Source organism: Uranotaenia lowii, chromosome 2, assembly GCF_029784155.1.
Source record: "Uranotaenia lowii strain MFRU-FL chromosome 2, ASM2978415v1, whole genome shotgun sequence".
NCBI classification, from domain to species: domain Eukaryota; kingdom Metazoa; phylum Arthropoda; class Insecta; order Diptera; family Culicidae; genus Uranotaenia; species Uranotaenia lowii.
Genome location: NC_073692.1, coordinates 391,089,941 through 391,105,509, shown reverse-complemented (window position 1 = coordinate 391,105,509; position 15,569 = coordinate 391,089,941). Strand labels below are relative to the sequence as shown.

The window sequence follows — 15,569 nt, the reverse complement described above, 5'->3', positions numbered from 1 at the left end:
AAAAAAAATCCTAGGGATGATAAATTTGCCACTGAATAAGTCATTATAGAGTTAGAAAATCCACTGAAAAACAACCTCTAAAATTTCAAATTTTTCTCCCTATTATTATTTGCAGGTGAAATGACATCGGATTTCTTTCGGGTCGTTAACGAAGCCAGAAGCCATTCGTTGGGACCGTTCAGTCCTCGGTTCAACATCCAAACCTGTCTGCTGGAGGGACTACAGAAGTTCCTGCCACCGGATGCACACGAGCGCGTTAACGGAAAGCTGCACATCTCCCTGACCCGGGTGTACGACGGGAAGAATGTGATCGTGTCACAGTTTAATAGCCGTGAAGATTTGCTGCAGGTAGGTTGTGGAATGGTTAAGGAGAAAGAGGGGATGAAAGTGGAAGAGAAGTAACGCTTGGTTCCTTTTAGCAGAGACACTATTCTGAATGAGCGTTATTGAAGTAAAAATCTAGTACCTAGAAGAGTTCGCTGCCTGCCTGATCTAGTACTGCCATATAATTCCAAATGTGTATCGCTGTCAGCAAAAATAAACGGCTGTGTGGAAACGCACGGTGCTTCATTTGAACTGCATCATGCGTTATCACTTCCTTAAACTTGATAAAAATCAGATACAGTACTCGCTCGGTGATTGGACCGTTGGGACCGAAGGTTACTTCCGGCTACCTACCGTTTACTGAAAATGCGTAGAAAATAACATTATTTTTGTCAAATACGCTACCTTTCATATTGTTAGTATATCAGCGAATACTGATTATTGATGAGTAAAAAAACTTAGTATGGATAAGTTTGAGGAGCATCCACTTCCTAGTGTATTTATAAGCAAAAGTTTGGTGATATTTGTATGTTTCAACAAATATTTTCATTACAATTTTTTAATAAAAAATATACACTATACTATACTATACTATACTATACTATACTATACTATACTATACTATACTATACTATACTATACTATACTATACTATACTATACTATACTATACTATACTATACTATACTATACTATACTATACTATACTATACTATACTATACTATACTATACTATACTATACTATACTATACTATACTATACTATACTATACTATACTATACTATACTATACTATACTATACTATACTATACTATACTATACTATACTATACTATACTATACTATACTATACTATACTATACTATACTATACTATACTATACTATACTATACTATACTATACTATACTATACTATACTATACTATACTATACTATACTATACTATACTATACTATACTATACTATACTATACTATACTATACTATACTATACTATACTATACTATACTATACTATACTATACTATACTATACTATACTATACTATACTATACTATACTATACTATACTATACTATACTATACTATACTATACTATACTATACTATACTATACTATACTATACTATACTATACTATACTATACTATACTATACTATACTATACTATACTATACTATACTATACTATACTATACTATACTATACTATACTATACTATACTATACTATACTATACTATACTATACTATACTATACTATACTATACTATACTATACTATACTATACTATACTATACTATACTATACTATACTATACTATACTATACTATACTATACTATACTATACTATACTATACTATACTATACTATACTATACTATACTATACTATACTATACTATACTATACTATACTATACTATACTATACTATACTATACTATACTATACTATACTATACTATACTATACTATACTATACTATACTATACTATACTATACTATACTATACTATACTATACTATACTATACTATACTATACTATACTATACTATACTATACTATACTATACTATACTATACTATACTATACTATACTATACTATACTATACTATACTATACTATACTATACTATACTATACTATACTATACTATACTATACTATACTATACTATACTATACTATACTATACTATACTATACTATACTATACTATACTATACTATACTATACTATACTATACTATACTATACTATACTATACTATACTATACTATACTATACTATACTATACTATACTATACTATACTATACTATACTATACTATACTATACTATACTATACTATACTATACTATACTATACTATACTATACTATACTATACTATACTATACTATACTATACTATACTATACTATACTATACTATACTATACTATACTATACTATACTATACTATACTATACTATACTATACTATACTATACTATACTATACTATACTATACTATACTATACTATACTATACTATACTATACTATACTATACTATACTATACTATACTATACTATACTATACTATACTATACTATACTATACTATACTATACTATACTATACTATACTATACTATACTATACTATACTATACTATACTATACTATACTATACTATACTATACTATACTATACTATACTATACTATACTATACTATACTATACTATACTATACTATACTATACTATACTATACTATACTATACTATACTATACTATACTATACTATACTATACTATACTATACTATACTATACTATACTATACTATACTATACTATACTATACTATACTATACTATACTATACTATACTATACTATACTATACTATACTATACTATACTATACTATACTATACTATACTATACTATACTATACTATACTATACTATACTATACTATACTATACTATACTATACTATACTATACTATACTATTCTATACTACACTATACTATACTATACTATACTATACTATACTATACCAGCGGTCGGCAACCTTTTGAGACAAAAGAGCCAAAAATTGCAAATAAAGGAAATTTCCAAGTTTGAAAGAGCCGCACTTCATTTTATCCACTACAAATAATGGTGATCGCTAAGATACATTTCATCCTGATAAGAACTCAGTTTCATTATCCTTTTCAAATCGCCACAGATTTTCGTTGTTTTATTTGCAAAGGACGCGATTTTCTTTCTTCTGAATCATTACATTTTTAAAACTAGTACAGCTTAGAAACTTTAAATTATGGAGATTTGCTATTGTAACCTGATAAAATTTATCATTTCAAACTTTGGTGCAATTCTTTCCAAACACCTATTCCTATATAAAAAAATATACTTTCGATGTAACCTGTTGAAATTTTAATATGATGCATTGAAATTTTTATATCATAAAAATGCATACTACAAGAGGTAAATTAATTAAAAAAAAAAAAAAACTAAACGAAGTTTTGTGACTTTTATTTTTTTCTTCTAATTCTACAAATACGCATAATTTTTTTGGTTTGAACAGCCGTTAAGAGCTATCGAGGTTCATTTGTTCTCTTCTAATTCTACAAATACGCATAATTTTTTTGGTTTGAACAGCCGTTAAAAGCTATCGAGGTTCATTTGTTTGTTATGCGCATAAAACTATCATTTGAAGTAGATAAATATTTCCGGGCCTAAGAATAAATATACCAACAAATTTGAATTCATGAATGCTCAGATTAAATAAGTCATAATTTGACAAAATTTTACGATCGGTCGCGAGATGTAGTCTTATATTACGGTTATAAAAATCTTAAAAATAATGTCTAAACCCCTTAGTCTCAAATATATCATATGCTATGAATACTAATCACAAATTCATATTTTAAATTTGGCTGAAAATGTTAACTGATTATTATGATATAAGATTCGTTGTGTGATAAATTTATTTTAATATTTCAACATTCCAAAACAAAACAATTTAAAATATTTCAAACAGTCATAAATTTTTTTTTTAAATACTTCTAATTGTTGAAAAATTTGCTGTATTTCAGTGTATCTTGGATTTTTTGAATCATCACGAATATATTCATCCGACTATGTTGAAATATGCTGGAGTCCAATGAAAGTTTTGATAGCTATCTCGGATCTTCGTGTACAATATGAAATCTTACATAATTATAGCCATCTTTCTATGGCTTTGCTTCGCTGTACTTCATTTTTCAACGAACCGATTTTTTAAACTCAAATTTTAGTTTTTTGATGTTATTTTGATCATCACTTCATAGAACAAACCAAAATTCTGACTCAGAAATCAAAATCAACTTTTAAAACAGTCATAACTTTTTAAAATAATTGCAGAAACATTATAAAGGAATTAAGTTTAGAATCAAAAAAGGATGTAAAGGTTGTAAAAAGATATATTAAAGTCTATGAAGAAAATGCTTCTTAACTAAATAGAGTTGCTCCTTCGAATAAATACCTAAAAATATTCATATTATATACGAAATTCTAAAATAAAATCAAACACTCAGCTCTCGGTTCACAACAATATTTTCTAACAAACTTGAAAATTTGGTTCACTTGAACTCATGTTCAAAATAAGAAAGAAGAACTTGAATTTTTGAAAATTTGTGAAATGATTTCATGGATTTGAAAAGGAACATTAAGAGAGGGAATTCAATAATTGAAAAATTTGAAAACAAAAAAGTTTTTTGAAAGAAATTTTTATGTACATAACAATTATTATCAGTATTCAAAGCATTTTTAAAATCATCATCTGATGTTCATACTTGATCAGAACGGTGGTAACGCAAATTTATTTTTAAAATATTCAATTCAAGAAACACAAACTTAATTTCATAATCTCAACAGTGAGGACTTTATTTGACGATTAAAAAATGCTCGGTTTTCATCCGATTAAATCAGAACAACAAAGAAAACAAATTCAACGGAAAACTTCCCATACCACCGAAGAAAAATTTCTCCAGGATTCCAAATGCTATATAAGACTTTTATGAAGAACGTTAACTGATTTCCAAATCTCATCTTGGTTGCAAACTGACAAGATGCTGTTAATTTGTTCGACGAGACGATTGAGCTTATTATCTTTCAAGAAAATGTCGAAATAAAAATAAAATTATTTGAACAAAACGTACAGAGTACCAATTGCGTTTGGTTTTAGATCCTAAAAACGCCAGATTACCGAGCGGTCCGATCGACAAATATCTGATTGTCAAGCACGGGCTGTATGACAAAAAAAGAATTTCAAATTTTTTGTATATTGCTTTTTGAGCGTTTGTTTTTACCTTCTTGATTTTTTTTTATCTTAAATACCGTACGATTATTTTAGCTGTTTTGAAATAACAAAACTCAATCCATAAGTCGAGATCTCCTTGTGAAGATCTAGATTTTTTTTTCTTTATCTCTTTCTCTATAAATGAAGAAAATCTGTTGATAAGTATTTCAGTAGCTTAGAAAGTTTAAGAAAGGTTTTCGAAAAAAACATGATAGAAAAGTAAAGAAGCGAAAGGCAAATTTTGTTGTTCATTCGTCAGTTGATGTTTCATATGGTTTTCGCTATCTAATTTCTTTAAATGAAGGTGTTTAAGAGCTGAACAGCAGATTTTAAGTGAATTGTGGTTGCCTTTTTTCAGCCTATTTCCGACTCAAAAATCACACCGACATAATCTACTTCTTACGGCTACACTAGAAGGGTAATTTCCGAGCTACAGCTTTCAAAAAAATCAGCGCCGATGTGGTCTAGTGGATAGGCTGGCGCGAGTCTGGTGTTGGTACGCCAAAAAAATTAGCGCCGATGTGGTCTAGTGGATAGGCTGGCGCGAGTCTGGTATTGGTACGCCAGGCGTACTGGGTTCGATTCCCGGTATCGGCAAGAAAAACTTTTGGGTTCGAATCCCATAAGCGGGCCGACAGGTAAGATGTGTTTCATTATATAACTGACTATATAATTGGAATGGTCAATCAGTTGTCAGCTGGCCAGGTATATACACGGATGCCGGAATACCTGTAAGTAAACTAGCCCACCTGATTGATTCGTTCTTCCAAAATATACCTACATCAACACACGACATACATTCACCACATAACAGTTCATACGATGCCATGGGGTCCGGGTATGGTGGCGCGCTGCATTGGAGATTTGTCGAACCTAATAATCTAAGGAATGTATGTGAACCCATACTTTGGCAGAAACTGCGGTGAATCCGTGCACCCATGGTGGATTACCAACATACATACATACAGCTTTCAAAAAAATCACATTCGAGAGATTTTTTGAATAGGATTGATATTTAAGGGCGGACTGTTTAAATAAACAAAACTTTGTCGTTTTTTAACCCTCATCCGCCCCTGAAATTTTTACCCGTTACATTCCCTGGAGTGTCAATTTGACACTTCTAACTAAATCCAATATATCTCTCTTGTTTCTTAACCGATTTTACAAAATTTATAATTTTTGAAACCCTATAATGTTTTCTTAGATTTATATTTATCACATTTGTGCATAGTATTGCATCGCTAATGTAATTACACCACTAGAATCGGCAATTTCCTTTCTGATTAATATAAATTAATCGCGAAAATCTTGCGTGAATATACTACAGATCAAGTGCGAAGTTTGGCTTTGCAGACTTGGCTTTGGCTTTGCAGACGACGTAGTTATAATAGTTCGGGGAAAATATGAGAATGTGTTGTCAAATAGAATGCAATCTGCACTTAACTACGCACTTTTCTGGTGCAGGGAAGAGGGACTGAACATTAACCCTTCCAAAACTACTGGGATAGCATTCAGCTAGCAGCAACCTCAAACACTAGATGGGAAAGTGCTAAACTTCGAATCACAAGTGAAATATCTAGGAATCATACAATACTCTAAACTATCATGGAACCCACAATTAGAGCATGTAATAGCCAAGGCTACAGTATCTCTGTGGGTCTGCCTCAAAGGAGTAGGGAAAAAATGGGGATTAATGCCGAAAATTATCCATTGGATATTTGCAGCTATAATAAGACCAAAAATCTCTTATGCCTCCTTAGTATGGTGGACCAAAACTGTGCAAGCTACGACCCGAATGAAACTAGCGAAGCTTCAAAGAATAGCAACCCTAGCTATAACTGGCGCCATGCGAAGCACATCAAACGCGGCCCTTAATGCACTACTAAATATTCTGCCACTACATCAATTTATTGAGCTAGAGGCAGAACGCAGTGCCTTGAGACTCTCCAAAAACAAAACTCTCTATGAGGCAGATCTTACAAGACACCTAAAAATCCTGAAGATATTTAAAATTAACTCACTCATTGTAAAGAACGATAACTGGATGGAACCCGTTTTCAATCTAGACATACCATACAATGTAACTATCAACGATAGGGACGTGTGAGAGTCAGGTGGACCTGCGGTTCCTTCCGGATCGATAAAATTCTTTACTGATGGATCAAAAATGGATAATAGAACTGGGGCAGGGGTATTCGGACCTAGACTCAGGATCTCAATTCCGATGGGAAACTGGCCAACAGTATTCCAAGCAGAAGTTCAAGCAATTCTAGAATGCACTTTAGCCTGTTTGAAAAGAGGATACAAATACACAAATATCTATATATTCTCTGACAGCCAGGCTGCTCTCCGAGCACTAAGTTCGTTCACATGTCACTCCAAGCTAGTATGGGAGTGTATTGTTGCACTAAGAAACCTGGCCATACGGAACAGAGTATTTTTGTTCTGGGTTCCAGGGCACTGCGGTATCCTAGGGAACGAAGAAGCAGACCAGCTAGCTAGGAAAGGATCTCAGGGCCTGTTAATTGGACCTGACCTTTCTGCGGAGTATCGAGGAGTGCCTTGAATATGGAGCTCAAGAACTGGGAAAGCACCACTATTGTCTCCAATTGGAGAACAGCAGAGGGAGCAGCTCAGGCGAAAAGATTCATGGAACCAAGCGCACGACTCTCCAAAAACATGTTGAACCTAATGGCGTATTTTTTTTCGATTCCGGATTTGGATCTGGAACCGTCAGAATAAAAAAATGATTTTCGGGTTTCGAGTTATTCCATACGTAGGTGTGCGTGAGAACGAGCGCAATGTTTACATGCAGCTGTCATTTTGTTCTCCCTTCTGGATTTCTTCACTCGGGTCTTCACATCCGGATTGCCTTTTTTCGTGTCCGGATTGCACTGGACAGCAGATAGTACGATTTTGCTTGGCTGAGAGGTTCAAAATCGCGGCAATAATCATTTTCCCGTTCATTATTTCAACTGTTTTGCTTTCAGCCAAAAACAGCTGTTTAATGTTTTGACAACAACGTTGAGAGTATTGGTGAACTTCTCGCAAAACTGACTTTCTTCTCAGGGCGACTCCGTCCGTTTTTCGAGCGAACCTAGGTTGCCTCTCGAGCAATAAATGAGCACGATGACAGCAGTTAGAGCGAACCTTCTATTTCTCTATTTTTCTCACTCTTATCTACAACACTGCCAGCGTTGCCACTTCAAAACCTGTACAACCATTGAAAATCTTTTTCTCCGTATAAATTAGACGAAAATCTGTACCGAATATATTTTGAGTTCTTCATGCAGAAGTAAGCAACAGTTGTGTATTTTGATTGTTGTATCAGTATTTAAAACATCAAAATTATTTGATTCTAGCCTTATTGTATCAGATAATTTAATACTATGTCATCGTTGTAGTGCTGTCTTTTTTTATAATCAAATATAGTCATTCTGCTTAGTAATCCTTTCGAAGAATGTTGGAAATCTGAACAAATTTGCACTAAATTTCAATAAAATCTTTCAGATATACGTACAGAATCTGTACCAAAAATAAGTCCATGAATATGTAATTATATTTATAAATATGTTCATGTGGTAACAATGCCCACTGCACTTACTGCGAGCCGTAGCTTCCTACATACACAGCCTACCGGATTTTCCATACGTATTCAACCGTAGGCTTTGCATGAAGAAGAACATCGTTGCTTCAATTCAATGCGGCAGGCTTGCCAGTTTGTTCATTTTTCGATATGTTATACTTTTTTTTTAAATAATCATTTTCGATAATCAAATTTCAAACTAAATCGAGTTTCCAAACCACCCGAGTATTTACTAACAATATTTTCCGAACCGAGTCTCGACTAGATTATCCATAAACTAATTCCTTGCAGAGCCACATCTCTTATTCACTGATATGCGTCCTCCCTTTTTTTCTTCAAATCTAAAGAAACAGTGCAAAATAAAAACCTTAACCATTGAACAGACTTGCTCGCTACTAGTCTAGATTAAATGTTAATTTTTTATAGCTCTTCCCCTAACATCACTTTTTTGTTTTCATGTTCTTTCTACGAAGACTTTTTTGATAAAATAACTCTGCTACAAATGATAGCATTTTCTTTTTTTCACATTCGATTTCTTCTTAATGTAGACTTCTTTTTCTTCACAACTTGATTAGTTTTTTTTTGTTATTTTTGCGTTCTCTAATTTACATTGCTTGTACAATTTTGTTGTTGTTGTTTTGCTCAGTTTTTAAGAAAATTTTATTTTCAGGTTGTTAGTTTGTACATTTTTTTTGAACTAGCCCGACTTATTTTTTTAAATGGACTAATTTACTTATTTAAAACTCGAACAATTATTTGTAAAACTTTTCAATATTCTAGCTGCTCTTTAGGCTTGATTTATTTTATCCATTCAAAGTCTAGTGGTTCTCTCAACACTCTGTATAAATTTAACTGTTGCTGATGGAATGTTCTCAAATGTTTCATTTTATTCTCGTTGGGTATTTTCAATTTGACTTCCTTTCAGATTTTGATCCAATTTTCTTTGTAAAGACTTAGTGTTTCTGTTAACAAACTCTGGAAATCAAGCTTCTTTATCTCGCTTTATTTTATTTTATTTTTCCACCATGCTTACCAAAGCGATCCTCTAAACACATTTGAATTTCATCTGTTTTCCTAGTGCGCTGTTTTTGTTTGTTATACGGTATTTCTAACAGGAAGGCGCAAGTTTTTTTTATCAGTCCTCATGACTCGATAATTCAGTTTTTGTTTCAAATCCTTTCAACACACTTCGTTTTTTTTATGTTGTCAAGAGTAGTCTTCCCAAACCTCTTAAAAACGCTTTCTTTCGCATTGTCTTTGAGCTGTCCTCCCGACTCGCTATTTCATGTGATGCTTGAAGTGGTCCTCCCAACACACTTCCTCTCAAAGCTAGCCTCGCAACGTGCTTTCTTGTCTATGCGGTCCTCCCAACTCGCATTTTCTTAAGCTGTCCTCTCGACTCGCTAATTCACTTGCTGCATTAAGTGGTCCTCCCAACACACTTCTTTCCAAAGCTGTCCTCCCGACGCGCTTTTTTTTTGTCCATGCGGTCCTCCCAACTCGCATTTTCCTTTAGCTGTCCTCCCGACTCGCTAATCAACTTGTTACTTGAAGTGGTCCTCCCAACACACTTCTCAAAGCTGTCCTCCCGACACGCTTTACTTTTTAATCATCGATATTTTCAGAATCAGTTTTTTTTCAATATCTTCCATTTTCTTTTTTAAACTGGGAATTTTCCAACACTTCTTCAAAAATATTGTTCTGCAATGGAGTCTTCAAAAAAAAAATTTCAACATTTACATTGCTCACTGAATACCTTTCGTTAATTTGGCAACACTGGTCACTCTTTCACTTTCTTCGAATAACCCGGATTCACTTTTTTTTTGTCCAACTTTCAGATGGGTGGTTTCCGTAACAGGTTCTTTTTCTTCCGTTTCCTTAACTGTAACGTGGAATACCTGTCGGTCGCCAAATGTGTAGCACGATACTTCCAAGGAAACCACCCATCGTCATATGCCGACAACACACGCCATGGCAGCCAGCTCGCTAGGCTGGCGTGTTCCTACTGACGCGGCCACTCAGAGCCAACTCCAGCCAACTGTCGAGTTGATACTCACCCACACAGTTGTATAATACATCTCAGCCAAGGAACGCACTGCGTCACACACACCAAGCTGCTATCGGTCGGCTTCGCTCTCACTGTCAGACTGGTGTGGCTTGAGTGCCGCTCTAGAGGTCTGCATGTTTCTACTGACTTATTTGTGCCCCACACAAGAACGTAAAAGTAAAATATCATGATGTGTGTGATGTGCACGTGTGTCAAGTAGCATAGCATAATAAAAATAATAAGCGATCAACTTTATGGTCGCAGTGGACCTCTCCCCAACAGGAAAATAAAATATCATGATTATGTATTATTTTCTGTTCAAAATTTCGTTCCTATACTAATATTAAGGTCTTAAAATTTAAACAAAATACTTTTGACTTGCAACTTTTACCGCTTCGAAGGTTATTAATTTGTTTTTTTGCTGGAAAAGTTTTTATTTGCTTATTTAGGGCAATTTATGCTCGTTTGTTCTTTGAAGATTCGTAAACTTATCGATAAGCTGGAAAATATGTATGTGTTTTGAGATTTTTCTTAACAACAAAATGTTCTAGTATGTGGAATTAATCATCGTAATTTAATATTATCGACGTTAATTTTATCGATCTTATCGGTGAACAGTTATGTCCTTTTTAGTAAGGACATCTTAAGATTATGAAATGTTTATAGACGGATTAAAAGTAAGAAGAAATTAAAGATGAATTTTAAGGGCCACTAAGGAGGAACAAAACGCCAAAAGTAGCTCGAAACGTTTGGACCGACTGGCAAGTAATTTTTTTTTAATTCTCGTAGAATACAAGTCTATGAAAACAACAACCAACAAACTGAAATAAAAGATTGTGAAAATGAACAGGTTAAATTTTATTAAGAAGCATTATCATTACATACCCACCAAATTTTCGTTCAACACTGAGATGGTAGATCGAGATACCTAGTTGAATCTACATTAGTAGGCCAAGCGTGGTTCGTCCCACATGCGGAAACTTGTAGTTCGTAGGAACAGTTACAGCAGGTATAGGTAAGTTACTAAACTAAAGATGATAAACAAAATCGATTTCAAAACGCTGAAATTCCCATAATCAGTTAGCAGAACATGTGCCCCAAAAATGCTGTTCCTTTGCGAATGCGTCATTTGAAAGTTAAGAATCTGAGGAACTGAATGTATTTTTTCCAATCTTTTGCAGGCGCTGCTGTGTGCATGCTTCATTCCGGTATTCTCCGGCATTCTGCCGCCCCGTTTTCACGGGGTGCGCTACATGGACGGTGCCTTCTCGGATAACTTACCAACGTTGGACGAAAACACGGTTACCGTTAGCCCCTTCTGTGGCGAATCGGACATCTGTCCCCGGGACAACAGTTCCCAGATGTTCCACGTCAACTGGGCCAACACCAGTATCGAGCTCTCGAAGCAGAACATCAATCGCTTCGGACGGATTTTGTTCCCACCGAAACCGGAAATCCTGTCCTCTTTCTGTCAGCAGGGCTTCGACGATGCGCTAAATTTTCTGCACCGAAATAATCTTATCAGTTGCACCAGATGCCTATCGGTGCAGTCTACTTTTTGCGTGTCCGATCAACCCAAACAGCTACAGGAACAACTGCTGGAAGAATACGACCCGGAATGTAGCGAATGTAAGGAATGCACCAAACATCGACAGAACGCCCTGGACGGAAGCATGCCCGATACGGTGCTGACAGTGTTCCAGGCGTACGTGGACCAGGCAAACAAGGGACTGCTCAATTGGGTGTTTCGCCATCGTGGTGCCAAACTGTTGAAGGCGCTTTCACTTCCGGCAACACTGCCAGCGGACATCGTTTGTGCCACCTTGACCAAGTAAGTTTACCGATTTATTCGTCTTTGTGTACATACTACCTTCATTAGTGTTATCCGTTTGTTGAAACTGTTGAAAATTTAAAATGGTGGAAGGTTTACTTTCGATAAAATTGTCGGCGTTACCAAAAAAAAAGTTGACTCGTCTTCATCTACATCGTATAAATGTCTATTAGAAAATCCAATAGTAGCTATAAGCTTTCCAAAATTAACCCTCGACATCTGTTGGGACACGTTGTCAGTGCCAACGGCACGGACGTTCAACGTCGTCAGTTCCAGTACAAAGTCCTCGGAAACATTGTGTGTCCCTCTACTTCGAAAGCGATCGAAGGTGGTCCGATTAACCTGGGCTGTCAGCGATGTTTGGCTCGGCGACAGAGAGCCTTGGCTGCTAGACATGCTTCGACCTGTAACCAAACCGTCCGGGTTCATCTGAACTCTCCCGGCGATTACGAAGCGATGGGTCCGATTGTACGGGAACTCGAGTCCCGATTCCAGCGGTAAGCGGTGTAGTCCCGATTCCAGCGGTAAGCGGTGTTTTGATTGATTCCGATGGGGTCGCTTTCTTGTTGGGACACGCGTTGCTGTCTGTTTGTGTTTTGTCCAGTGAATCTTTGTTTCGTTTAAGGTTATCGTAGCAAACAGTTGAAGCTGAAGAGTTTCTTGAAAGTTAAAAAAAAACAATTAACATCAGCAAAGATTGTTGCGATTTTATCATTGTAAATATATTCATATTGCATAACAATGCAAGTTTTGTAAAAGTTATGATATGTAAAAGGTATGATTTGTAAGAATTTGATTGTAAACCCGAATAAGAATTGACTCAAACGGATACGGCGGATCAAACGGACACTTGCAGTATTTTACCGAATGGGATAATTTTGAACTACACCCGAATAAGAGGTTTCAAAATTTCAATGCCGCTCAGCGCAAATCCTATGCCAAAACTGCGCTGAAATGATTCCTATTCCAAAGATGATAAGATTGGAAAAACACAACTGGTCTTGAGATTCGAGCAATCAAGCTAAATGATCCATGACCACTACATTCAAGCAAAACAAGAAACATATTTATGGGTTTTTCATGATATTGGATAATAAACAAAATTGACCAAACCATCAAAAATGGCAAAAATGACATTCAAGACCAACTAATAAAAAAAAAGTTAAAAATAACAAAAATGACAAAATGACAAAAATGACAAAAATGACAAAAATGACAAAAATGACAAAAATGACAAAAATGACAAAAATGACAAAAATGACAAAAATGACAAAAATGACAAAAATGACAAAAATGACAAAAATGACAAAAATGACAAAAATGACAAAAATGACAAAAATGACAAAAATGATAAAAATGACAAAAATGACAAAAATGACAAAAATGACAAAAATGACAAAAATGACAAAAATGACAAAAATGACAAAAATGACAAAAATGACAAAAATGACAAAAATGACAAAAATGACAAAAATGACAAAAATGACAAAAATGACAAAAATGACAAAAATGACAAAAATGACAAAAATGACAAAAATGACAAAAATGACAAAAATGACAAAAATGACAAAAATGACAAAAATGACAAAAATGACAAAAATGACAAAAATGACAAAAATGACAAAAATGACAAAAATGACAAAAATGGCAAAAATGACAAAAATGACAAAAATGACAAAAATGACAAAAATGGCAAAAATGACAAAAATGACAAAAATGACAAAAATGACAAAAATGACAAAAATGACAAAAATGACAAAAATGACAAAAATGACAAAAATGACAAAAATGACAAAAATGACAAAAATGACAAAAATGACAAAAATGACAAAAATGACAAAAATGACAAAAATGACAAAAATGACAAAAATTACAAAAATGACAAAAATGACAAAAATGACAAAAATGACAAAAATGACAAAAATGACAAAAATGACAAAATGACAAAAATGACAAAAATGACAAAAATGACAAAAATGACAAAAATGACAAAAATGACAAAAATGACAAAAATGACAAAAATGACAAAAATTACAAAAATGACAAAAATGACAAAAATGACAAAAATGGCAAAAATGACAAAAATGACAAAAATGACAAAAATGACAAAAATGGCAAAAATGACAAAAATGACAAAAATGACAAAAATGACAAAAATGACAAAAATGACAAAAATGACAAAAATGACAAAAATGACAAAAATGACAAAAATGACAAAAATGACAAAAATGACAAAAATGACAAAAATGACAAAAATGACAAAAATGACAAAAATGACAAAAATGACAAAAATGACAAAAATTACAAAAATGACAAAAATGATAAAAATGACAAAAATGACAAAAATGACAAAAATGACAAAAATGACAAAAATGACAAAAATGACAAAAATGACAAAAATGACAAAAATGACAAAAATGACAAAAATGACAAAAATGACAAAAATGACAAAAATGACAAAAATGACAAAAATGACAAAAATGACAAAAATGACAAAAATGACAAAAATTACAAAAATTACAAAAATGACAAAAAATGACAAAAATTACAAAAATGACAAAAATTACAAAAATTGAGAAAAATGACAAAAATGACAAAAATTGAAAAAAATGACAAAAATGACAAATATTACAAAAATGACAAAAATGACAAAAATGACAAAAATGACAAAAATGACAAAAATGTCAAAAATGACAAAAATGACAAAAATGACAAAAATGACAAAAATGACAAAAATGACAAAAATGACAAAAATGACAAAAATGACAAAAATGACAAAAATGACAAAAATGACAAAAATGACAAAAATGACAAAAATGACAAAAATGACAAAAATGACAAAAATGACAAAAATGACAAAAATGACAAAAATGACAAAAATGACAAAAATGACAAAAATGACAAAAATGACAAAAATGACAAAAATGACAAAAATGACAAAAATGACAAAAATGACAAAAATGACAAAAATGACAAAAATGA

The 15,569-nt window shown here is 33.3% G+C and overlaps 1 protein-coding gene across 5 annotated transcripts in view; it reads left to right on the top strand.

Annotated features, from left to right (window-relative positions):
- Nucleotides 1-15,569, top strand: part of LOC129745266 (1-acylglycerol-3-phosphate O-acyltransferase Pnpla3-like) — a 76,345-nt gene that overhangs the window by 47,282 nt on the left and 13,494 nt on the right. For 4 of the 5 annotated variants that reach the window (XM_055738227.1, XM_055738226.1, XM_055738229.1 and 1 more), the window contains exons 3-5: nucleotides 116-348; nucleotides 11,938-12,587; nucleotides 12,827-13,084. In XM_055738227.1, the coding sequence (XP_055594202.1) occupies nucleotides 116-348; nucleotides 11,938-12,587; nucleotides 12,827-13,084 (1,141 nt within the window). The remainder of the gene's footprint in view (nucleotides 1-115; nucleotides 349-11,937; nucleotides 12,588-12,826; nucleotides 13,085-15,569) is intronic. The other variant, XM_055738230.1, reaches the window with a different exon arrangement.